Here is a 26,116-nt window from a genome sequence, read left to right on the forward strand (position 1 = left end):
CATATATGTTACAGGTGTACAGTATAGTGATTCACAATTTTTAGTTTTTTTATTCATTTTTACTGGAGTATAGTCGCTTTACATTGTCTTCTCATTCTTTTGATCTCAATTCTTCTAACGTGAAGGGTTTTTTGCCAGTCTCACCTCCTCTGGGATATCTTCATCTTCTCATTTATGTCAATAAGTTGGCCTTCACCAGGTTCTTCTGGCTGCATATCTAGAGTCTCTTGAACTGCAACAGCATCAACATTTTCACAGCCAGCTCTTTCCATTTATGTTCAATTTGAATTTCCACCATTTTCACTTTTCATTTCTTTATTGCACTTTAATCTTTGTTGGTGAGTTCCCTTTTTCAAATACCCATTTTTGTAAAATCTCAAGTGGGTTTATCACTGAGAAACAACACTTTGCTGTCTGTGCACGCATGACAGATGTGCAGTGACCAATCACTAACAGATTTTGAAAGAAGTGGCATGATTGCTCATATATCTATCTGTTATTTACATAGTGATTTGTGGACTGAAGAGCTAGCAGCAAAGTTTATACTTTATGCAGTTACTCAGTTAATATAGCGTGGAAACTGAAGTCCAAACCTTTTCAGGGTTTGTTTGGTTTTTTTTTTTGGAAAATGTGATATGTAACTAAACCATTGTGACTGAAATTCATGCATGTCAGAACTAGTGCAAAGCGAAGCCTGCCTGTATTGGAAACTATTTTTCTTCAGTTATAAATAATGTGAAGCTATTCTGAATAAAAAGGATACTGGAAACAAAACCCTTTTCTCCCCCACCCTTTTTTCCCTTTTTTTTTTTTTGATAAGCAGAATATGGCAGAAGTGAAAGTCTTGATGGAGCTGGGGAGGGGAGTGTGCAGGTTATGCAGCATGCTGAGGTAGCTTCGTATCTGATGAGAGTGATGCTGTGAAGAATAACGAAGTTGGGAGGCAGCAGGCATCACCTAGAGTTTGGTTTGGGGCCTCCTCATTATCCAGTTGGCTATGGCAGGAATGCTTTGGACTTTCTTACGTAATGTCACCAGCCTGGGATGGTTGTCCAACAAATCAGGTTTAAAGACCAAAAGTGTGGTACTGCAAATTTCCCAGTAGAAATCTGCCCAAGTTACCTAGTTTAAAGGAAACAAATTTTCATTAGAACATAAAAGGCCTAACTTCTTAATCTAAAAATAGTTTATTTTTAATTCAAAATAATGTTATTACAAAAGCAGAATGCGTGTATTATAGAAAATTATAGATAACACCATACTCCCAACACACAGAGGTTACTCACATTAACACCTCTGTATATGGTATTTTTTTTATGCATGTGTGTGTATTTTTACTAAAATGAGATCTTACAGTACATGCTCTTTTGTAACTTGATTCAATCTCCATCTCCCTGTGACAATACATTTTCATCTCATTTAACACACCATCATTACTTTTCCATCTGTTCCAAAAATGTCCTTTATAGGATAAAGCAGGATCCATTGCAGGACCATGCATTTCATCTGGTTATGTCCTTTAACTCTCAATTCACAACAGTACCCTTTTTTTTCCCATGTCACTGAATTATTGAAGATTCCACACTAGTCCTGCAGAATGTCCTGTCTTCAGGATCTTTATGATTATTTCATCGGTTCCTTTATATGGCAGAGTAAAAAGGAAGAGAGTGCAAGTTATCTTTAGAGAGTTCATAGTTTCAAGTTACATATTTTTGGCTAGCATACATTATATTGAATCACATCAGAAGACATGTCTGACCATTAGTGTAACCCTAAGATTGGCCACTGGACAGTATTAGGATGATGGCAGCATAGGCCTACTCTTGTATACCTGTTTTTTTTTTTAATTTGTACACTTGTTTTGTTCTTTTATGACTAGATACTAATCTGGATGACATTACTTTGCCTCCATATAAATCAAAGAATGAAGTTTAAATATGGATTATTCTTAGTTTTCCTTTTGTTTGGAATTTAGTAATGCTGATTTCTAGTGTTTTATGAACTTGCTTACTAAACACCTGTCAACTAGGAGAGTCTACTGGTTAGAGGATTCAGAGTTCAGTCAACAAATATTTATGGAGTACCTACTATGTGCCCTGTACAGGTCAAGCTCCTGGGATTGACTAGAGAGCAAGATGTGATGCAAGCCCCTTCTCTGGTGCAGCTTTTACTTCAGAAGCAGGAAGACAAACGTCAAGTGTGGTACAGGGGATCGGCCAAGATGGCGGAGTAGAAAGGCCCTGAGCTCACCTCCTCTTACAGGCACACCAAAGTCACAAGTGTCTGCAGAACAGCCATCGATGAAGTAGACCAGAATCTACCAGAAAAGATCTTCTACAGCTAAAGACATAAAGAAGGAACCACACGAGATGGGTAGGTGGAGCTGACGCACAATATAATCCAGTCCCTTACCCCCAGGTGGGCAATCCACAAACAAGAATACTTATACTGCAGAGGTTCTCCCATAGGAGTAAGAGTTCTAAGCCCCATGTCAGGCCCCCCAGCCCAGGGGTCCTGCACCAGGAAGACAAACCCCCAGAGCATTTGGCTTTGAAGACCAGAAGGACTTAATTTTGGGAGTTCCAAAGAACTAGGGGAAATAGAAACTTCACACTTAAAGGGTGCCCATAAAATCTCACACCGGGACCCAGGGCAAAAGCAGCAATTTAATAGGGGCCTGACCTACTTGCTGGTCTTGGAGAGTCAAGGAGGCAGCTGCAGCTCAAACTAGAGACATAGAAACTGGCAGCAGCCATATTTGGCAGCTTTCTACCATGTAGGCACCATTGTAGGATCCTCCCTCCAGCTCATGAGTGCCGAGACCTGGCCCTATCCAACAGCCTGTAGGCAACAGTGCTGGGGAGCTTCAAACCAAAGAACTAACTGGGGGTGGGGGAGGACACAGCCCCACACATCAACAGACAGGCTACCTAAAGACTTCTGGAGCCCAGAGCCACTCGAGACATGCCTCTAGACCTGGCCCTTCCCACTAGAGGGTCAAGACCCAGCTCCAGCCACCAATAGGCAGGTGCTGGCCTTGCGCTCAGGAAGCCTGCATTAGCCTCTAGACCAGACTCATCCAACCAGCGGGCAGACACCAGATGCAAGAAAACCACAATTCCACAGCTTCTGGACCCAGCCTGCCCACAGCAGGCCAGACCCTGCCCTGGGACCAGCTGGGCCCTGGCTCTGCCCACTGGCAGGCCAACACAAGCTGTGGGACACCCCAGACCCCAGACCCAACTGTATCAGGAACTGCCTCCCCCCCCTCCACAGCAATCTGACACCAGCTCTAGGATCCCTGGGCCCTGCAGCAAGATTCCCACATTCCAGGACCAGTTGTGACTGCCAATAGTCCAGCACTAACCCCTGGACCTAGCTTCACCCACCAGTGGACAGGAACAGCCACGGAGTCTTCTGGATCCCGGCTCCATCCACCAGTGAGCCAGCACTAGCCCCAGGACCCCCTGGGGTTCTGAAATCAGCCCTCTTGTGGCCAGGCCCCACTAACCAGCAACCAATAAGACTGGCAAGGCCTGGCAACCAATAAGACTAGGGACAAACTAAGCCTACCAGACCACCCACATAGCCTGCTGACCACAATAGAAAGACCCTCACAGCCCTCCTGGGGAAACACCAGAGCATATAGCTTGGGTGACAAAAGTGGAGTGCCCTGCTGGGACACATAAGACGTCTCCTACAGAAGGCCACTTCTCCAAGTTTGGGAAATGTAACCTACCAGATACATAAAAATACAAATAGCAACTTAGACAAAATAAGGCAGCAGAGGAACATGCTCCAGACAAAGGAACAAGATAAAACCCTAGAAGAACTAAATGAATGGAGATAAGCAACCTACCCAAGAAAGAGTTCAGAGTAATGATCATAAAGAAGATCAATGAACTCAGAATTGATGCACAGGGAAGTTAGAAGTTTTTAACAAAGAGTTTGAATATAAAGAACAGCCAAACAGAGATGAAGAATACAGTAACTAAAATGAATACACTAGAAGGAATAAACAGTAGACTAAATGATACAGAGGAATGGATCAATGAGGTGGAAGACTGAATAGTAGAAATCACTGATGCTGAACAGAAAAATGAAGAAAAATGAGGACAGTTTAAGAGACCTCTGGGAAAACATCAAGTACACTAATATTCGCATTATAGGGGTCCCAGAAGAAGATAGAGAAAAGGGGACCGAGAACATATTTGAAAACATAGTAGCTGAAAAATGCCCTAATCTGGGAAAGGAAACAGTTACCAAGTCCAGAAAGCACAGAGAGTACCATACAGGATGTGTGTTCCCAAAGAGGAACACACGAAGAGACGTTGTATTTAAAATTACAAAAAGTAAGGATAAAGAAAGTATTAAAAACAGCAAAGAGAAAGTGAAGAGTAACATACAAGGAAACGCCCATAAGGCTGTCAGATGATTTTTCAGCAGAAACTCTGCAGGCCAGAAGGGAGGGGCACATTATATATAAATCTCTTATATATATATATAGTGATGAAAGGGGAAAACCTATAACCAAGAATATTCTCCCCAGCAAGCTCTCATTCTGATTTGATGGAGAGATCAAAAGCTTTACAGACAAGCAAAAGCTAAAAGAGTTTAGCCCCTCAAACGAGCTTTACAACAAATGTTAGTAAATTCTCTAGGCAAAAAAGATAAGGACACAACTAGAAACAGGAAAATTACAAAATGAAAAAGCTCACTGGTTTCAAACATACAATAAATGTAGGAAATCATCCACACACAAAGCTAGTAGGAATGTTAAAAGACAAAAGTAGTGGGGACTTCCCTGGGATTCCAGTGGTTAAGACTCTGCCTTCCAATGCAGGAGGCACGGGTTTGATCCCTGGTAGGGGAACTGAGATCCCACATGCTGTGGGGTGTGGCCAAAAAAAAAAAGACAAAAGTAGTAAAATCATCAATGTCCACAATAAGCAGTTGAGGGATACACAAAACACCTAGATGCAAAATATGATATCAAAAACAGTAATCATGAGGGAAGGAGAGTACAATTGCAGTGTTGTTAAAATGCATTTGAAATTAAGAGATCACAGCTTAAAACAATCATAAATATATACAGAGAGAGAGACTGCTATATAAAAACCTCATGGTGATCACAAACAAAATCTATTATACAAAAGAAAAATGGAATCCAAACATAACACTAAAGATGGTAATCAAATCACAAGAGAAAAGAAAAAGGGAAGAAAGACCTACCAAAACAATTGATAAAATGGCAATGGGAACATACATATCAGTAATTACCTTAAATGTAAATAGACTAAATACTCCAACCAAAAGATACAGAGTTGCTGAATGGATCCAAAAACAAGACTCATATATATGCTGCCTGCAAGAGACTCACTTCAGATCTAAAGACACACAGACTGAAAGTGTGGGGATGGCAAAAGATATTCCATGCAAATGGAAATCAAAAGAAAGCCAGAGTAGCAATAGTTATATCAGACTTTAAAGGCTGTTACGGGCTTCCCTGGTGGCGCAGCGGTTGAGAGTCTGCCTGCCAATGCAGGGGACATGGGTTCGTGCCCTGGTCTGGGAAGATCCCACATGCTGCAGAGTGCCTGGGCCCGTGAGCCATGGCCGCTGAGCCTGCGCGCCCAGAGCCTGTGCTCCGCAACAGGAGAGGCCACAGCAATGAGAGGCCTGCATACAGCAAAAAAATAAAAAAAATAAAGACTGTTACAAGAGACAAAGAAGGACAGTACATATTGATCAAGGGATCAATCCAATAAGAAGATATAACAATTGTAACTATATATGCACCATGCACCCAACATAGGAGCACCTAAATTCATAAGGCAAATATTAACAGACATAAAAGGAGAAATTGATATTTATAGAGCATTCCATTCAAAAGCAGCAGAATACACATTTTTTCCAAGTGCATATGAAACATTCTCCAGGATAGAACACATGCTAGACCACAAAACAAGCCTTGGTAAATTTAAGAAAATTGAAATCATATCAAGCATCTTTCTGACCACAATGTTATGAGGCTAGAAATCAACTAGAAGAAAAAAGCTGCAAAAAAAACACAAAGCGTGGAGGCTAAACAATATGCTACTAAACAACTAATGGATCACTGAGGAAATCAGAAAATACCTAGAGATATATGAAAAGAAAAACACGACAATCCAAAACCTATGGGATGCAGAAAAAACAGTTCTAAGAAGATTATAGTGATACAAGCTTACCTCAGAAAACAAGAAAAATCTCAAACAACCTAACTTTGAACCTAAAAGAGCTAGAGAAAAGAACAAACAAAACCCAAAGTTAGTAGAAGGAAAAAAATCAGATAAAGATCAGAGCAGAAATAAATAGAGACAAAAAAAATTAGAAAAGATCAATGAAACTAAGCTGGTTCTTTGAAATGATAAAACTTTAGCCAGATTTATCAACAAAAAAAGGAAGAGGGCCCAAATCAATAAAATCAGAAATGAAAAAGAAGCTACAGCCAACATCACAGATATACAAAGGATCATAAAAGACCATTACAAACAACTATATGCAAATAAAATGGACAACCTAGAAGAAATGGACAAATTCTTACAAAGGTACAATCTCCCAAGACTAAACCAGGAAGAAGTAGAAAATACGAACAGACCAATTACCAGTACTGATATACGATATTTGTTTTTCTCTTTCTGACTTACTTAACTCTGTATGACAGATTAACACATATATGTGGAATCTAGAAAAATGGTATAGATGACCTTAATTGCCAAGCAGAAATAGAGACACAAAGAACAAATCTATGGATACCAAGGGGGAAAGGAGTGGGGTGGGAGGAATTGGGAGATTAGGATTGACACATATACGCTATTGATACTATGTATAAAACAGACTACTGATGGGAACATAATGTATAGCACAGGGAACTCTACTTAATAAACTGAAGTGTCCTAAATGGAGGGGATATATGTATATGTATGGCTGATTCATTTTGCTGTGCAGAAGCTAACACAACATTGTAAAGCAACTATACTCCAATAAAAATTAATTTAAAATTTTACCAGTACTGAAACTGAATCAGTAATTTAAAAACTCCTAAGAAACAAAAGTCCAGGACCAGATGGCTTCACAGATGAATTCTACCAAAAATTTAGAGAAGAGTTAACATCTATCCTTCTCAAACTATTCCAAAAATTTCTTGAGGAAGGAACACTTCTGAACTCATTCTGTGACGCCAGCATCACCCCAATACCAAAACCAGACAAATATACTACAAAAAGAGAAAATTACAGGCTAATATCACTGATGAACATAGATGCAAAAATCCTCAACAAAATACTAGCAAAATACCAGGGATGCAAGGATTTTTCAGTATCCACAAGTCAATCATCAGTGTGATACACCACATTAACAAATTGAAGAATAAAAACCATATAATCATTTCAATAGATGTAGAAAAAGTTTTTGACAAAACTCGACATCCATTTATGATAAAAACTCTCCAGAAAGTGGGCACAGAGGGAACCTACCTCAACATAATAAAGGCCACATATGACAAACCCACAGCTAACATCATACTCAATGGGGAAAAACTGAAAGCATTTCTTCTAAGATCAGGAACAAGACAAGGATGCCCACTCTTGCCACTTTTATTCAACATAGTTTAGGAAGTCCTAGTCACAGCAGTGAGATAAGCAAAAGAAATTAAAAGGAATAGAAATTGGAAAGGAAGAAGTAAAGCTGTCACTGTTTGCAGATGACATGACACTACATAGAAATTCCTAAAGTCTCCACCAGAAAACTACTAAAGCTCATCAATAAATTTGGTAAAGTTGCAGGATACAAAATTATTATACAGAAATCTGTTGCATTTATATACACTGGGTTATCAGAAAGAGAAATTAGGGAAACAATCCCCTTTACCATCACATCAAAAAGAATAAAATACCTAGGAATAAACATACCTAAGGAGGTAAAAGACCTGTACTTGGAAAACTGTAAGACACTGATGAAAGAAATTAAAGATGACAAAAACAGATGGAAAGATATACTATATTCTTGGACGGAAGAATTAATATTGTTACAATGACCATATTACCCAAGGCAATCTACAGATTCAATAAAACCTCTATCAAAATACCAAGGCATTTTTCACAGAATAAGAACAAATAATTTAAAAATTTGTATGCAAACACAAAAGACCCTGAATGGCTAAAACTATCTTGAGAAAGAAGAACAGAGCTGGAGGAATCACACGCTCTGGCTTTAGACTATAGTGCAAAGCTGCAATAATCAAAACAGTATGGTACTGGCACAAAAACAGACACATTGATCAATGGAACAGAATAGAGAGCGCATAAATAAACCCACACACTTATGGCCAATTAATCTATAACAAAGGAGGCAAGAATATACAATAGAGAAGACAGTCACTTCAATAAGTGGGTCTGGGAAAACTGGACAGCTACATGTAAAAGAATGAAATTAAAATATTCTCTAACACCATGTGCAAAAATAAACTCAAAATGTATTAAAGACATAAATGTAAGACCAGAAACCACAAGACTCCTAGAGGAAAACATAGAATAATACACTTTGACATAAATCGTAGCAATATCTTTTGGATCTGTCTCCTAAAGCAGATGAAATAAAAGCAAAATTAAAATATGGGACCTAATTAAATGTAAAAGCTTTTGCATAGCAAAGGAAACTATTGACAAAATGAAAAGAACCTACTGAATGGGAGAAAATATTTGCAAATGACTGATAAGGGGTTAATATCCAATGTATATAAACAGTTCATACAATTTAATAACAAAAAGACAATTAAAAAATGGACAGAAGAACTGAATAGACATTTTTCCAAAGAGGACATGGAGATGGCGAACAGGCACATGAAAACATGCCCAACATCACTAAGTATCAGGGAAATGCAAATCAAAACCACAATGAGATTGTCACCTCACACCTGTCAAAATGGCTATCATCAAAAAGAACACAAATAACAAATGTTGGCGAGGATGTGGAGAAAAAGGAAAAGGGAACCCTCCTACACTGTTGGTGGGAGTGTAAATTGGAGCAGTCACTGTGGAAAACAGTAGGGAGGTTTGTCAAAAAACTAAAAATAGAACTACCATATGACCCAGCAGTTCTCCTCCTGGGTACATATCTGGAAAAGATGAAAGCTCTCATCTGAAAAGATACATTCACCCCAGTGTTCATACCAACATTATTTGCAATTGCCAAGATAAGGAAGCAACCTAAGCAACCTATCCATCAACTGATGAATGGATAAAGAAGATGTGGTATACATATAAATGGAATACTACTTGGCCATAAAAAGAATGAAATTTTGCCATTTGCAGCAACATGGATGGACTTGGAGTATATTATGCTAAGTGAAATAAGTCTGACTGAGAAAGACAAATACTGTATGATATCACTTATATGCAGAATCTAAAAAATAGCACAGACTAGTGAATATAACAAAAAAGAAGCACACTCACAGATATAGAGAACAAACTAGTGGTTATCAGTGGGAAGAGGGAAGGGGGAGGGGCAATATAAGAGTAGGTGATTAAGAGATAAAAATTATTATGTATAAAATAAGCTATAATGATGTATTGTACACCATGGGGAAAATAACGAATACTTTATAATAACTATAAATGGAGTATAATCTTTAAAATTTTGAATCACTATATTGTACACCAGTGACATATAATATTGTACATCAACTATACTTCAATTAAAAACAAAAAAAATCGTAAAGTGATAAAGGTGATACAGACAAAGTAGAGTGATGAGAGGGAGTCTCAAGTGATCGGGGAGAGAAGTTCTTTAAGAGGTGACATTTAAGCTAAGGCTTGAATGATGAAAAAAAGATCCAGACATGCAGTGATTTGGGGATTAAACATTTCAGGCAGAAGGAGGAGCAAGTGTAAAGGCTCTTAGGTGGGAGTATGACTTGTGTCCGAGGAAAAAACAAAACACCAGAGTGTTTGGGACACTTTGAGGAAGGGAGAGAGCACTAAGAGATGGGGTTAGGAGATAGGTTACAAAGGAATTTTAATAAAAAGCAGAAGGAAAAAAATATTTTACATTCTTAGAAACTGTTCAATCAATAAGGGCAGAGAAAGGAACATAAAAGATATGGCAAGTTTGCTTCTCTGTCTCCTCAGGACTCAGCAGACAGTGATTAAAATAAGTCACAAGAGCATGTCAAAAAGCAGTATCTCGTCTCCTAGAATGGAGTCTCCTTGAAAGCAGGGACCCCAGCTTACCACAGCTTCTAAATCAGATTTAGATTTGATTTTTCTCTTGGCAAGACTACTTCGTAGGGGGCAGTGCACTCCTCTGTCAGTAGGCCCGTAATGTCTGGTTCTCTCCTTTTTTGTGATATTAACAATTGTTGATAGTCAATGCTTAGATCCATTGATTCATCATGGGTTGGAAAATGGTGATGATTTATTTTAAACTCTCCTTGTTTATTTGTTTATTTATTTATTGGCTGCGCTGGGTCTCCGTGCAGCACTTGGGCTTTCTCCAGTTGCGGCAAGCAGGGGCTACTCTAGGTTGTGGTACACAGGCTTTAGTAGTTGCGGCACGCGGGCTCAGTAGTTGCAGCACGAGGGCCCCAGAGCATGTGGGCTCAGTAGTTGCGGTGCACAGGCTCCAGTAGTTGTGGCGCACTGCATGGGCTTATTTGCTCTGTGACATGTGGGATTTTCCCAGATCAGGGATCAGACCTGTATCCCCTGCATTGGCAGGCAGATTCTTAACCACTGGACCACCAGGGAAGTCCTCTTTCCTTACTTATTAACTAGAATACCTTTATGTAGGCAAACGTTGTCCATCAATTTTTTTTTATCTTGAGGTATAATTGGCATAGGAATGGCACGATAAATGCTTTATTCAAACCCCTCAACTTTTTTGTTTTTAACAGTTTTCGGAATACAGACAGTCTCTGGCTTATGATGGTTCAGCTTACAATTTTTTGACTTTACCACGGTGCAAAAGTGACACATGTTCAGTAGAAACTGCACTTTGAATTTTGAAGTTTGATCTTTTCCCAGGTTAGTGATATGCTGTATGGTACTCTCTCATGATGCTGGGCAGTGGCAGTGAACCACATAATCAGGAGGGTAAACAACTAATACACCTACAATCATTCTGTACCCATACAACCATTCTGTCTTTTACTTTCACTACAATAGTCAATAAATTACGTGAGATATTCAACACTTTATTATAAAGGCTTTGTGTTAGATTATTTTGCCCAAAACTGTTGGCTAATGTAAGTGTTCTGAGCAAATTTAAGGTGGGCTAGGCTAACCTATGATACTTAGTAGGTTGGGTGTATTTTTTGACTTAACGATATTTTCAATTTACGATGGATTTATTGGGACATAATCCCATCATAAGTCAATGAAAATTTGTAATAATTTGGCTCCATAACATCTTCTAAAAGTCACCAATGTAGCTTTGTTTGGTTTTGAGGTGTGTGTGTGTGTGTGTGTGTGTGTGTGTGTGTGTGTGTGTGTGTGTGTGTATTTGGTGATGGTGGTTGTCATAAACTCATGGATTCATTCATTTTGATTTGTTTCAATCCATTGCAGTTAATATTCTTATTGTGGCTTGAATTTTCTCATCTTTGGCCAGTGAGAGCTTCTACAAATTGACTGCTAAGTCGTTCTGACACAACTCTGGTGGCGTGTGTGGGGGGGTTTGTGATAATTTATTTGGTTCTATTATGTCAAAGTATTCCCGGCTCATGTTTTACATTTCCTGTCCCAAACTGAGAATGAGCTATTTCTCCAAGAAGTTCTGGTTACTTTTAGTATTTAGAGACCAGAATCTGGGTCCAAAGGGTGGCCAGAACAACTAGACTGGTCATTTTTTCGAGAAAAAGAGACACAAGATGCTTGTTGTCTTTACCTTAAGAAAAAGTACATCGTGAACTGAAACTGGTGTACAATTATTATTTTTTTGTCCCGAGAAAATATCTATAATGAGATGTATAGTCAAATCACTGTGTTTTTAAAAATGACGATGTTTCTTAAGATAGTGTTTCACTAATAGAGGCCACAGGTACTTCTCCACATACCCTGTGCACCAATTTGACACAAGTTCATTTGTTTCACTTTGCTTTAGTTTGTCAGTGATAGCTTTTTAAAATGTTTTTGTTGTTGTTATATAATTATATAAAATATTTTAGTTCATGTTTCCAAAGTTAACTCCACTGAAAAAGTTTTATTCAGAGAAGTTTAGCTTTTGTCCCTGCTCTCTAACCTACTCCGTCCCTATGAGTAACACTTTTTTCAATACATTTTTATAAAGTTTTTGGTTTATCCATATATGTATATGCTTGTATTTTTTTAAGATGTAAAACGTACTCACAGAGTTACCAATAAGCCACTCTTTTTCCCCTAAGTATGTGTCTAAATCTTGCAGAAGATGAGATGCATCACATGTGAGTAGCTCCTTAAACATCTGATCCTAAGAGAGGGAGAAAAAAGATTCATTTAAGCATAATAAGAAGAAAAACAAATGAGTTGAAGAGGAAGTAGATTTTTCCATCTTCTTTCTCCCACATGAGTTCAAAAAGGAAGTAGCTACCTGTTATTGGTGGTTGTTGCTTGCTTGTTTGTTTTTTAAAATGAATGGCATGGAGATTCAGGTCTGATTTTCTATAGATCTTATTCTTCCCTTTATTACTCATGGATTAAAAAATAAATATTGTCATCAGTTCTTATTGTTTCTTTGTATATAATGACTAAATATTTCATCAATAAAATCTTTTCATGGTTTTTTATCTTAATTTTTGTTAATGAAAATTACTCCATTATATTTTTACATTTCTAAAATTCCCTACCTTTTTTAGGCTCACTCCCTTTAAAGTGAAATAATTTAACTAAAGGTAAAGAAATTAATTTATTTTGTAAATAAAATTTATTTTGTAAGACTGTTATTAATAAAATATTATTATTTTGTAAGATTCCTCCAGTTTAGCAGTCTTTCATCTCACAGTTACACTTAACAGAAGTAATCCATAATGAATAGTAATGTTCTTGGGCAGATTTCCTCTGTTTGGCTTGACATTGTACCTTAGGGTGAGATTTCTCTGCCTTGACTATCATCTGTAAAATGAATCCAAGGTGCCCCCTTTTGATATAATATGTAAGATATTATTACAAACCAAATAATATCCTTGGGAAAAAATAACAGATATATCCATTTAAAAAAATTATCTTTGTGTTTTTACTTGAATCTTTGAAGACCAAATAATTTATTCATGGCCTCTTTCTTGGTAAGAAGTATTTGTTTGTTTATATACGAAAATCAGGCTAGTTTGTATTGTGGATATGGAATGTAAGCCAAACTCAAAATATTATAAAATATACATATATCATTAATATTCACAAATGAATGAATATTATAAAATCTGTAATAAAATCAGCCTCTATTAAGATAAGTCAAATAGTGGATAAATCTCTCACCAATTTACTTCCTGTTACTATTATGACTTAGCTGGGTAATATAGATTATTATAACATAATGCCTTATATTTGTAGGGCACAGTTTGCAAAAGCATCATTACAGATTTACATAGGTTTGCCACATTTCAGGTACTAAAGGTTGGGAAGTTTGTCATTATTTTGACTTTACATGCTTTCCACGGTTCTATACCACCTTTGTACATAAGGTTCTCTCTCTATGGTTAAGATATTCATAGTTCTAAATAAAATAGTGTGAATCCTTCAGTCCCTTCCACAGAATCTGTGAGCTAAGAGGCAATGGGCCCAGAAACACGTGACATTTCCCATAGCTTAGCTTAGATCAGCATCAGTTGGGGAGGTAATAGCCAGCTTGGCTGTCCTAGAATAGCTAGAAACAGGAGGGAGTTAAATGGAACAGGATGTAGATGCTGTACAGCTTTCCAAAAACTCCTGTGCGTTCACCTGGGTGATTCTGCTACTTTTTCTACTGTGCATTTCCACAGCTTAAGGTACACCAATGCTTTGTATATGCAGTGCCAGATAAAAATCTTATCTCTGCTCTCTTGAGTTCCTTAGCCCAGGTTCTCTTTATGTGTTTGGTGAGAATCATATCACTCAAATGAAATGTAAATTGCTAAACAGCATAACCATTAGTATTTAAGAGTCATTTTAAAGAATACTCACCAAAATAACCTAAAGAAGATAAAATTTTCTTACATATCCTTTTTAAAATGCATTTTCTGATAAACCCTAGATAGCCATTCCTCTACTTGGTGGACTCAGAAATTTCCTCCCACCTCCCCCAGAGAGTTATAAGGAAGGAGATTTTTGCACATTGAAAAGTCATTGCTATTGTATTCTATCAAATGACATTTAGAGGATTTAGGGAGGTTTGCATATTTCTCCAAAGCACCATTTTAAAATCCACACTGCCCAAATCGTTTAGGATTGGAAATGGGCCACTGCTGTCCCTTCAGTCCTGCTGATCCATCACCCTCCCCCCCCCCCCCCGCAACCCCCTACCCTGTTCTTCAGATGAGGAAACTGAAACAGACACATTGAATAACCACAGAAACACTAGTGATAAATTCAAGGATTATCAGTGTGACCAATGCTCAGAGACATACTTTGCCTTTAATTTTTTTTAATTTTAAATTGGAAATGGAATTTTTAGCATGAAACATTTATAATTATGTGTACTCGATAGATTTTTAAAGAACATATAAGAAGAGGACTATTTTCACTGTTCATCCATCTTTACTGTATCAATATTCTGCTTTTGAAAATTTTATCTGACCACAAGGTGGCAGCAATGCAACCCACTACGGAGAGACTAAGTAATGAGATGCAAAAGAACTGTGTATTTTTCATTGTATTCTGGCCAGGTCCTGCTTATTAATCAGATAGTCTAGCTATTCGCAATTATTTCTGCAACATGTTGTCCCTTCATATGATTTATTCATGAACTTGGAATATGTCCTGTGAATTTGTTTTTCTGAGGTAGGTGGCATGTAAGAGCATTGTTATTCTAATACAAAGGTAGAGTTCCCCTTATCATAAATGTTCAAAGAACATTTTCCTTTGGGAGAAAAGGAGAATGGAAAAATAGAGAAGTAGAGAAGGGCAAGCCCACATGGAACAAAAACCTTTAGATACTTTTTTTTCTAAATTGAGAGGATTATGCATCTACTTGTCTCTGCATTTATAAGGATATGTGGAATGTAGATGTCATGTCTGACAAAGAAAAGGAAAAACAATGAGCACTGAATTATATAAAAACACGATAATAACTAATATTTAGTGAACACTTTCCACCTAGCCGTAGGTACTTATGCTACCATTTAATCCTCCCAACATACTTTGAAGCAGATTCTATGATATCCCTACTTTACAGACATAGAATGTGAAAAGTTGATAGGGAGTTAAGTGACAACTGGTAAAAAGAATCAGGATTCAAGCCTGGCAGTCTGACTCCAGAGCCCAAATGTGTTTTTATCCTCAAAGATGAGTTTTTATTTAAGACCTTGTTCTGGTCAGTCAGGTATCTGTATATATACGTATGTGTGTGTGTGTGTCCCCACACACCTTACATTTATGTCAGGGAATCGGTAAATGTGAATACTTTTATGTTCCAAATATCTCTGTTTAAATCAGAGGGTCCTAATTAAACAGTATTTAGAATAAATATGCTTAAGTAAGTTGATAAGACTGCCATTTGTTCTGTGCTGTAGCTTTTGGATACAGGCCTTAAGCCATAACATGTACATAAATACTCCTGCACAGCTGTTTTGAATGGCTGCTACCACTGTGGCATTACATCCAGTGGTTAAGAACATGGAGTCTGAGCCAGAGTGTCGGGATTTGAATTCCTTGTGTACCACTTACCAGCTAAGTAACCTTAGGTAAGTTATTTACACTACATGAACCTCACTTTCTTCATCTGGAAAATGAGGATAACAACAGTTTCCAAAATTTTACATGAAGAAGTCTTGAGGATAAGAGATATGAATACTGGAGATGTAAACAAGGGAGTAAATAAAAACAGAGGACGTCATCCAGGAAACAGGACTCCAGCTCAAGAGAAAGACGTTCCTGGGATGGCAGTGAAGGGAAGTCCAATGATGACAGCTGTGCAAAAACCTAGACAGCTCTACAAAGGAGAATGGAAATCTCTGGCTCGATAACTCCAAGAAAATAATGGAAACAGTAGATGATCTGATATCATTGACTTTGTGAAAAATTGCATTGGCAGGCCATTGGATAGTGTGGGAAGGTTCAGCAATAAAAGTAAAAAAGAATTAAGCAAATGAAAAAAAGACAATTACTAATTTGAGGAGGAAAGTGAGAAAGGAAATATAATCAAAGTATACCACAATGCACAGTTTTGTACAATATCTGCATAGGCATACTAATGTAATGACTGAATATAGATTTCACCACAAATTTTTTTTTTTTTTTTTTTTTATGGTACGCAGGCTTCTCACTGTTGCGGCCTCTCCTGTTGCGGAGCACAGGCTCCGGACGTGCAGGCTCAGCGGCCATGGCGCACGGGCCCAGCCGCTCCGCGGCATGTGGGATCTTCTCGGACCGGGGCGCGAACCCGTGTCCCTTGCATCGGCAGGTGGACTCTCAACCACTGCGCCACTAAGGAAGCCCCCTCACCACAAAATTTTAATATTATGAGTTTGGGGGAAGGGAAGCAAAGAGAATGACTATGTAAGAGATAAATTCTAATTACTATAATAAGTCTATCAGAACTATCTAGGGCTTCCCTGGTGGCGCAGTGGTTGAGAGTCCGCCTGCCGATGCAGGGGACACGGGTTCGCGCCCCGGTCCGGGAAGATCCCACATGCCGCGGAGCGGCTGGGCCCGTGCGCCATGGCCGCTGAGCCTGCGCATCCGGAGCCTGTGCTCCGCATCGGGAGAGGTCACAACAGTGAGAGGCCCATCTATCTAAAATTTGTGAATCAAAGAAAGCCATATTTACATATCCTATAGAAAATATGGAGATACATAAATCCTAAAGAAACAGCTAAAAGTGTTAAAATGAGCGTTGCATCTGAGGAAGGGTTAATATGAAGAGGTAAGGCTGGGAATCACGGTAGTAATTTGTTTTAAACCTTTTAATATAATTTGATATTTTAAAACTAGATGTATGTCTTACTTTGATAAAAAGGAACTTTGAAAAGCACCTAACATAATGTTTGGCAAGTGGATATGATTAATAGCAGTAACAGCAAACTGATCACATTACTTTTATATCTTGTTTTCTCTCTGCCCAAGGAAAACGAGACATGAAATCGTCCAATGTGTCCACGACTGCATCAACTTGACATTGTTGCAATTCTGTTTTTCCAGCCAAATCTATGGAATAGAGACAGGCCATTTTATGCCCAAGAATATGCTCAATTTATTTTACTATACTAAAACTTTTTTTAAAATAGGCAATATATTAATATGGTTCGAAAATTCAAAACAATATAAAACAGTATCCAGTGAAGGCTAACTTCCACCTCTGACCCATTCACTTCATTTTGCTTCCTTACCTACCTACCATATTGGTAACCATTTTCATTCATTTATTTTGTGTTCTTCCATTGTTTCTTAATGAAAATAAGAATAGGTATCCCACTCAAAACACACCTCCCCCATATATCCTAGAGGTCTTTTCTTACAAGTCCCTTAAGGGCATCCTTGCTCTTTTTTCAGGTACGTGGGATTCCTTTAAGTGGAAGTGCCACAATTTATTTAACTAGCCTCAACTGATTAGGTTTGTTTCCAGTCTTTTGCTAGTGCAAGTGATACTACAATAAATAACCTGTACATACATTATCATTTATCTTGTAGAAAGAATTACTGTTACATGTGCAGATAATTTTTTGTCAGGAGCATTTGTTTGCTTCCTGGGAATTATAAGTTTAAAATAATAGAAGTGTTGTTTTTTTTCTTTACTGCCATTCACTGACCATCATTTTGCTAAGGAATCATTCTTAAATGATTCAGTGTAGAAGCATTCTAAAATAGGTTGCATTTCAGCCAAGGGAACTGTCAACAAAATGAAAAGACAATCTACTGAATGGGAGAAAATATTTGCAAATGATATGACCAATAAGGGATTAATATCCAATGTATACAAACAGCTCATACAACTCAACATCAAAAGGACAAATAATCTAACTAAAAACTGGGTTGAAGAACTGAATAGATATTTTTCCAAAGAGGACATGCAGATGGCCAACAGGCACATGAAAAGATGCTCAACATCACTAGTCATCAGGGAAATGCAAATCAAAAACACAATGAGATATCACCTCACACCTGTCAAAATGGCTATCATCAAAAAGGACACAAGTAACAAATGTTGGCAAGGATGTGGAGAAAAAGAAAAAGAGAGCCCTCCTACACTGTTGGTGGGAATGTAAATTGGAGCAGGCACTGTGGAAAACAGTAGGGAAGTTTGTCAAAAAACTAAAAATAGAACTACCATATGACCCAGCAATTCCACTCCTGGGCATACATATGGAAAAGACAAAATCTCTAATTCAAAAGGATACATTCACCCCAATGTTCATACCAGCATTATGTGCAATTGCCAAGATAAGGAAGCAACCTAAGTGTCTATCAACAGATGAATGGATAAAGAAGATATGGTGTGTATATATATATATATATATATATATATATATATATACACACACACACACACACACACACACACACACACACACACACAATGGAATATTACTCAGCCATAAAAAAGAACGAAAGAATATTTGCCATTTGCAGCAACATGGATAGATTTAGAGGGTATTATGCTAAATGAAATAAGTCAGACAGAGAAAGACAAATACTGTATGATATCACTTATATGTGGAATCTAAAACGTACAATAAACTAGTGAATATAACAAAAAAGAAGCAGACTCACAGATATAGAGAACAAACTAGTGGTTACCAGTGGGGGCGGGGAGAGGCAATATAGGAGTAGGGGATTAAGAGGTACAAACTATTATGTATAACGTAAGCTACAAGGATATATTGCACAACACAGGGAATATAGCCAATATTTTATTATAACTGAATGGAGTGTAACTTTAAAAATTATGAATCACTATATTGTACACCTATAACTTGTAACTTTAATAAAAAATAAAAATATAAAATAGGTTGCTTTTGTACAAATGTATAAATTTACTAAAATTCAAGGAACTGTATATACTGACAATGGGTGAACTGTATGTAAATCACGCCTCAATAAAGCTGTTAAAAGTGAAAGAAAATGCCTTAGTAATTAGCGTTCTTCTGTAAGCTATCTATATTTTCACGTATGTGATATTCAAAGACTGATTCTTCTTTCTGACCTTGCGAAATCCCTCCGAATTGTATAAGGTCTCTTCACTCATTTTCACCCCTACTTTGACTTCCACACTCAAGGCTTCAGCTGTCAATTTTATACAGATGACTCATTCAACAGTTTAGTCCTAAATTCCAGAGCCATATTCTCAGCTTCCTTTTTTTTTTTTTTTTTTTTTTGCAGTACGCGGGCCTCTCACTGTTGTGGCCTCTCCCGTTGCGGAGCATAGCTCCGGACGCGCAGGCTCAGCGGCCATGGCTCATGGGCCCAGCTGCTCCGCACCATGTGGGTCTTCCCGGACCGGGGTTCGAACCCACATCCCCTGCATCGGCAGGCAGACTCTCAACCACTGCGCCACCAGGGAAGCCCTCTCAGTTCCTTTGGGATAGTTCTCTATGTATCCTTTGGGGTCGGCCGCAACTGGGGCTACAGCAGTGAACAAAGGAGATCAATTCCTTGCCTGCATGGCACTTACGACTAACTGGGAAAGACAGACAATGGAAAGGATACTGCAAGTTAAGGAACTTTTTCTTTTAAGAAGAGGACGAGGAAGAGGATAAGGCCAAGGAGCTATGGGAATAAGGAACTATGTCCAGGTGTCGTCTGCCTGGCCCTTACTCTCCTGCTCAAATAGACTTCCCTCCACATGCCAGTATGTCTTCTAACCCTAGGATGATTCTATCTTCACAAACTTTCTCATATTTCCCAAATAGGCACCCCTGCAGTCATGCCAAACAAAGTATGGCCAGAATAATCTTCCTAAGTTCATAGCCATGGTTATGTTGTTTTCCAGATAAAAATTTAAAGTTGAAGTCAGACAGAGAAAGACAAACACTGTGTGATCTCACTCATACTGGAATCTTTAAAAATTACTGCTAATAACTAACTCATAGATACAGAGAACAGATGGTTACCAGAGGCAGGAGCAGGGGTAGGGGCAGTAAAATGGGTGAAAGTGGTCAAAAGATACAAACTTCCAGTTAGAAGATAAATACGCCCTGGCGATGTAATGTACAGCATGGTGAGTATAGCTAAGAATACCATCTATTTGAAAGTGGCTAAGAGAGTAGTTCTTAAAAGTTCTCATCACAAGGAAAAAAATCTGTAACTATGTGAGGTGATGGATGTTAACTAGATTTACTGTGTGATCATTTAGCAATATATACATGTACTGAATCATTATGTCATACACCTGAAACTAATGTAATGTTATATGTGAATTTTATCTCAATTTAAAAACAACTCTACAGGGGCTTCCCTGGTGGCGCAGTGGTTGAGAGTCCGCCTGCCGATGCACGGGACACGGGTTCGTGCCCTAGTCCGGGAGTATCCCACATGCCGCGGAGCGGCTGGGCCCGTGAGCCATGGCCGCTGAGCCTGCGCTTCCGGAGCCCGTGCTCCGCAACGGGAGAGGCCACAAAGGTGAGAGGCCCGCGTACTGCAAAAAAAACCCCAAAAAACTCTACAATTGTTTAAGGGATGACATTAATACTCTGGCTCTTTCTTACCAGAATCTATTTTTCCATCCCTTTCTCTTTCTGCTTCCGCTCCACCCAGCAAATTTTGAAGTTCTTTTCTTTTTCTCCTGCCATTTTTTCTGTCTGGAATGTTCTAGTCCAGAGATTCTCTAAGTGAGTTCCATGGACCAGCTGCATAAGCATCACCTGGGAAATTGGTAAGAATGCAGATTTCCCACCCTAGGCCTATTGAACCACAATCTCTGGAGACAAGGCTGAACAATCTGTTTTAAGGAGCCTCCAAGTGATCCTGATGCACATAAAATTTGAGAAACACTGCTCAAGTCCAAATCTTTCTCTTGAAATTCTAGGTATCTTTTCAGGCTCAACTCAAATGTCATTTCCACTTCAAAGTCAAATTTCCATAGTCAGAAGTCATCTCCATCTCTTATATTTAGCTATCTATCTATCTATTTATTAATTTATTTGGCTCTGCTGGGTCTTAGTTGCGACACGCAGGATATTTTTAGTTGCAGCATGTGGGATTTTTTTTTTTTTTTTTTAGTTGCTGCAAGTGGATTCTTAGTTGTGGCATGTGGGATCTAGTTCCCTGACCAGGGATCGAACCCAGGCCCCCTGTACTGGGAGTGCAGAGGCTTAGCCACTGGACCACAAAGGAAGTCCCTCCATCTCTTTTAAACTTCCAAAATCTTTTGTTGGCTGAAATGTGTTAGTGTAACACAAATTTTTGTATTTTTAACATACATACATTACTTTGGTCCAAAAATGAAGGTCTAGTAATTATGGCCCATTTTATTGGTAAGATAACCATGTCTCGGGCTTCCTGGGTGGCGCAGTGGTTGAGAATCTGCCTGCCAAGGCAGGGGACACGGGTTCGAGCCCTGGTCTGGGAAGATCCCACATGCCGCGGAGCAACTGGGCCCATGAGCCACAACTACTGAGCCTGTGCATCTGGAGCCTGTGCTCCGCAACAGGAGAGGCTGCGACAGTGAGAGGCCCACGCACCGCGAGGAAGAGTAGCCCCTGCTTGCCGCAACCAGAGAAAGCCCTCGCACAGAAACGAAGACCCAACGCAGCCAAATAAATAAATTAATTAATTAAACGAATTTAAAAAAGAAAAAGATAACCATGTCTCTACAGCTTGGATCATAGTGGTTTTGGGGGTAGCAAAGAGGGTGTCAGTGTCAGGAGTGGGACATGGTGATTCTGCAGGTTATTTATAAAGAAAGGGTCTTTAAAAGAAGCCAAATGTAGCCTTTCACTCAGAAAGAGTGTTATGAGAGTGTGAGGGGAGAGAGAAGACAGCAGAGCATAAGATGGGGAAAGGCACCAAGTAAAGATGAGAACTAAGTTTCCCTTATTACTCCTCATCTCATCACATTAGCGCATACGCTAAACAGTCCAGTAGCCAACTACCCACTCAGGAGGCCTCAGATGGCACTTTATGGAGGCAAAGAAGACTCCCCTTCTATTTTTTTTAGCATGATTAGGATGAAAGACATTGGGTACATGATTTTAATAGTATGAGTCATTTCAGCCTCCCTATGCCACACGTATTTCCCATTAATTAATCTTCTCTGATAACCTGTGATATGCATGCTAGCAAAAGTTTGGGTTCAGACACATCTGTCTAATTTTTCAGCTAAATTCCAATAAGGGATTGAGGACAAGGAAGTGTGGGGCAGGAGAGACTGTAGGCAGTATAAAATTAATTGTCTAGGGAACTCAGGGGAAATTAAACTGGTAGAGATGGTATATTTATACTTCTCTGGCACTGAGTCCCATTCTCCTTTGCACTATATTTTAATCCCATTCAGTAATAACATTACTTAATGAATATTGAATATATGCCATGTGTTTTTATTTCAGTTATCAAAAACTACACACAATATATTACCTGTATTTTTGGTCAGATATCTTGCTATTGCTAGGCTCTGGTGAAGGTTCAATCCATCGACTTCCAAAATGGGAATTTTGCCAAATGGAAGAGCTTAACATAAAATGAGCAAAGAATCAACTTCCAGAACAAAATCAAGTTATAATACTTCCATTTTACTGATAATTGTGGAAATAAAACATGATAGTAACGTTACAGAATTCTTGAATATTTATTCTAGAAGGGACATTAGGCATCCTCTAGTGGAATCTTTACATTTTACAAGTTTAAAAAAAGAGAGTTGTTAGAAAAAGAAACAGACTCACAGACATAGAGAACAAATGAGTGGCTACAAGTGGAGAGAGGGAAGAGGGGAGGGACAAGATAGAGGTGGGGGAGTAAGAGGTACAAACTATTAGGTATAAAATAAGCTACAAGGATACATTGTACAACATGGGGAATACAGCCAATATTTTATAATAACTATGGGTGGAGTATAACCTTTAAAAATTGTGAATCGCTGTATTGTACATCTGCAACTTATATAATATTGAACAGCGACTATACCTCAATTTTTTTAGAAAAGGGGAAAAGAAGAGTTGTTAGAAGAGCTGCTATAGACTTAGTGACAGAACTGGGTCTAAACCCCAAGTTTACAGTGATACTATCGATATATATTATATATTATCTCACATACTTACTATATAATTTTTTTAAACTTTTAAAGCCTTATTAAATTTTCAGTCCTCAGAGATTACATTAATTATTCTTTAAAATCATAGTCTGAGGAATATGAAGAGTTTGATATTGAGTTATGATGAGGAACTTAACCAAATTCTTATTGATCATTTGAAGTATATAGTAAGCGACAAGCATATTTGTACAAATATAGGACAGACTCATAGCAGGTGTATTAATATTTATCTGTAAATCCTACTTTGTTTTCTTATCTAAACCTATTATATTTTTGTCAGAGAATAATTTATTATTCTTCATTATAGAAAAATTCTAAGTTGAAGATAAATAAAAATAATTCTACCACACAATGATAAATATTTTAATTGCTTTCCCATATATATATCAAAACAAAATCATAATGTATATATGTTTGTAAACCACTTTTTTAAATTTGATGATACCTTTTTAAATCTTTCTAAATCAATAAAACATCACTTTTTAAAGCATACATTTTGCCATATGAATTAATCACAATTTTCCCAACCAGTGCCTTAGGTTGGGACATATAATTATTTTGGAAAGAGGGAAAAGAATAAAGTGCCACTCATAATCCCATGACTGTAACACAGCTCCTAAAATCAACCTTCAAGCGTCTTTCGTTTGCACTGAATAAGTACAAGATGAACTATAGTTCACATCAGGAATAAAAACATCTTTGAACACTTACCTAATAAGTGTGCCAAGTACTATTCCAGGTGTTTGAGATACTGCAGTGAGCAAAACAAAGTCCCAAATAAAACTGATACAAACTGTGATGCCTTATTTGAAGCAAAGTATGTAATCAAGAGGGAATTAACATGCCTGACATTTTGAGGGGAGCTTCCTTTTGTGCTAGGCATTGTACTAAATATTTAATGTGCCCATTCAGTCTTCTGGTACTTACAACAACCCTATGAAGTAGGTATTAACTACCATCTCATTTTATAAATGAGGAAATGAGATGAAGAGAGGTTATAGAAGTAGTCCAGATCACACACCTGATAGAGGGGAGAGCCAAGTGAGAGGTGAAATCCAGTTGGAACTCTTACTCAGCTGTTTTCTAGTTCTAAGAGCCATGTTTTTGAAAGACATTAAAAATCAAAGCAAGCCCAGAGGATAGTATCCAAGTTAGAGAGGGTCTAAAAATCACATGATATGAGGATTGGCTGAAGAACTTCTACCACTCTTCACTGAAGAGGACAGAACAAATGAAGTGGAACATAAAAACCATCTCCAATATGGCATAGCTATCAAATGGAAAAATAATCTTACTTATTTGGACTATCTCTAAAATGCAGAATGGGAACCAAGAAGAAATTTTTAAAGAGCATATTTTAATTAATTAATTAATTTTTTGGTGGTGGGCTGCGTTAGGACTTTGTTGCTGCGCGCGGGATTTTCCCCGGTTGCAGCGAGTGGGGGCTACTCTTCGTTGCGGTGCGCGGGCTTCTCATTGCGGTGGCTTCTCTTGTTGCAGAGCATGGACTCCGTAGTTGTGGCTCGCGGGCTCTAGAAAGCAGGCTCAGTAGCTGTGGCGCAAGGATTTAGTTGCCCCACGGCATGTGGGATCTTGCCGGATCAGGGCTTGAACCCGTGTCCCCTGCATTGGCGGGCAGATTCTTAACCACTGCACCACCAGGGAAGTCCTAAAGGGCATATTTTAACTCAAGATGAAGAATAATTCTGTTACCTTTGGAGCTATTACAATGGAATGTGTTTTCTTATGAGGTGGTAAGCTTTCAGCTACTGGAAGCATTTTAGCCAAGCTTGGAATAATTGCCAACAATTGGAATATAGGCTGCATCTAACAAGAAGCAACTTAAGAAGACAAATGCTAAGTCCTTTATTTGGTTCCAGAAAAAAAGAATTTCATGGTGTTGGAGTTGTAACTTAACAGGAGCACCTGTCAAAAAGCTTTAAGAGATTTAGTGGTGCTGAATGCAAGGCCTCAGTATGATATGGCTGCCAACATAGCTACTGTGATCTTGGTAAAACGTCTTAGTAAAATGTGTACACTTGTGCCAGGAGTGATGGTCCCATTCTGCTCTGTGCTGTTCCTATGCTTGCAGGCACAGGCACTACACGTAAATTAGCAGACAGAGTCTAACAGAAGCTTGTTCTACTTGGGTGGTGAGCAAACCCAAACCAGGGGAAATAAATGGAACACTCCAGGAAGAGAAGAGAGTTGTCCTTTGAACCTAGATGTGATTGCAGATCTCAGACAGTCCATAGGAAACAGTACCTAAATCAAGAAGTAGAGTCAGGGGTGGGAAGGGTGGACTGAATTTCACAATAATGATCAGAGAAACGATCAAGGAAGCTCCAAAAGTTGACATCTAAATAGAGATACAGGTAATGAGTTACCTAGGGACTCAATTCTGAATTCAGCCAAAGACCTTCCTTATCTTCAGAGCGTTTTCATTAAACTGACTGTACTGCAATGGCTTTTTCTCTATGATGTCTTGAATTTACTAAATGTCTTATAATAACTGGATGTGAGAGAAAAAATAATTTGTTCTCCATGGATTAAAATGGTAAGTCCAAGACCAATGTATGAAAGCCACATGGACATAATTTCAATTTTGTATAAGGAAGATTCTTTTAAGTTTTCCTCCCTCTTCTTTCTGTTCTCCCTTCCCAGAATTTCATGGAGATGTTGGACCTCCTAAACTGTTTCATTCTCAATTTTCCTTATCTTTTTTCTC

At 38.3% G+C, this 26,116-nt stretch overlaps 1 protein-coding gene across 1 annotated transcript in view; it reads right to left on the minus strand.

Moving 5' to 3' along the window:
- Positions 1–957: 957 nt before the first annotated feature.
- The window catches only part of HPGDS (hematopoietic prostaglandin D synthase), a 28,643-nt gene continuing 3,484 nt past the window's right edge, over positions 958–26,116 (minus strand). The window contains exons 2-5 of the mRNA XM_065878284.1: positions 22,716–22,808; positions 17,242–17,351; positions 12,388–12,486; positions 958–1,122 (exon numbers count right to left, since the gene is read on the minus strand). Of these exons, the coding sequence (XP_065734356.1) occupies positions 958–1,122; positions 12,388–12,486; positions 17,242–17,351; positions 22,716–22,808 (467 nt within the window). The remainder of the gene's footprint in view (positions 1,123–12,387; positions 12,487–17,241; positions 17,352–22,715; positions 22,809–26,116) is intronic.

This window comes from Phocoena phocoena, chromosome 5 (genome assembly GCF_963924675.1).
Source record: "Phocoena phocoena chromosome 5, mPhoPho1.1, whole genome shotgun sequence".
NCBI classification, from domain to species: Eukaryota; Metazoa; Chordata; class Mammalia; order Artiodactyla; family Phocoenidae; genus Phocoena; species Phocoena phocoena.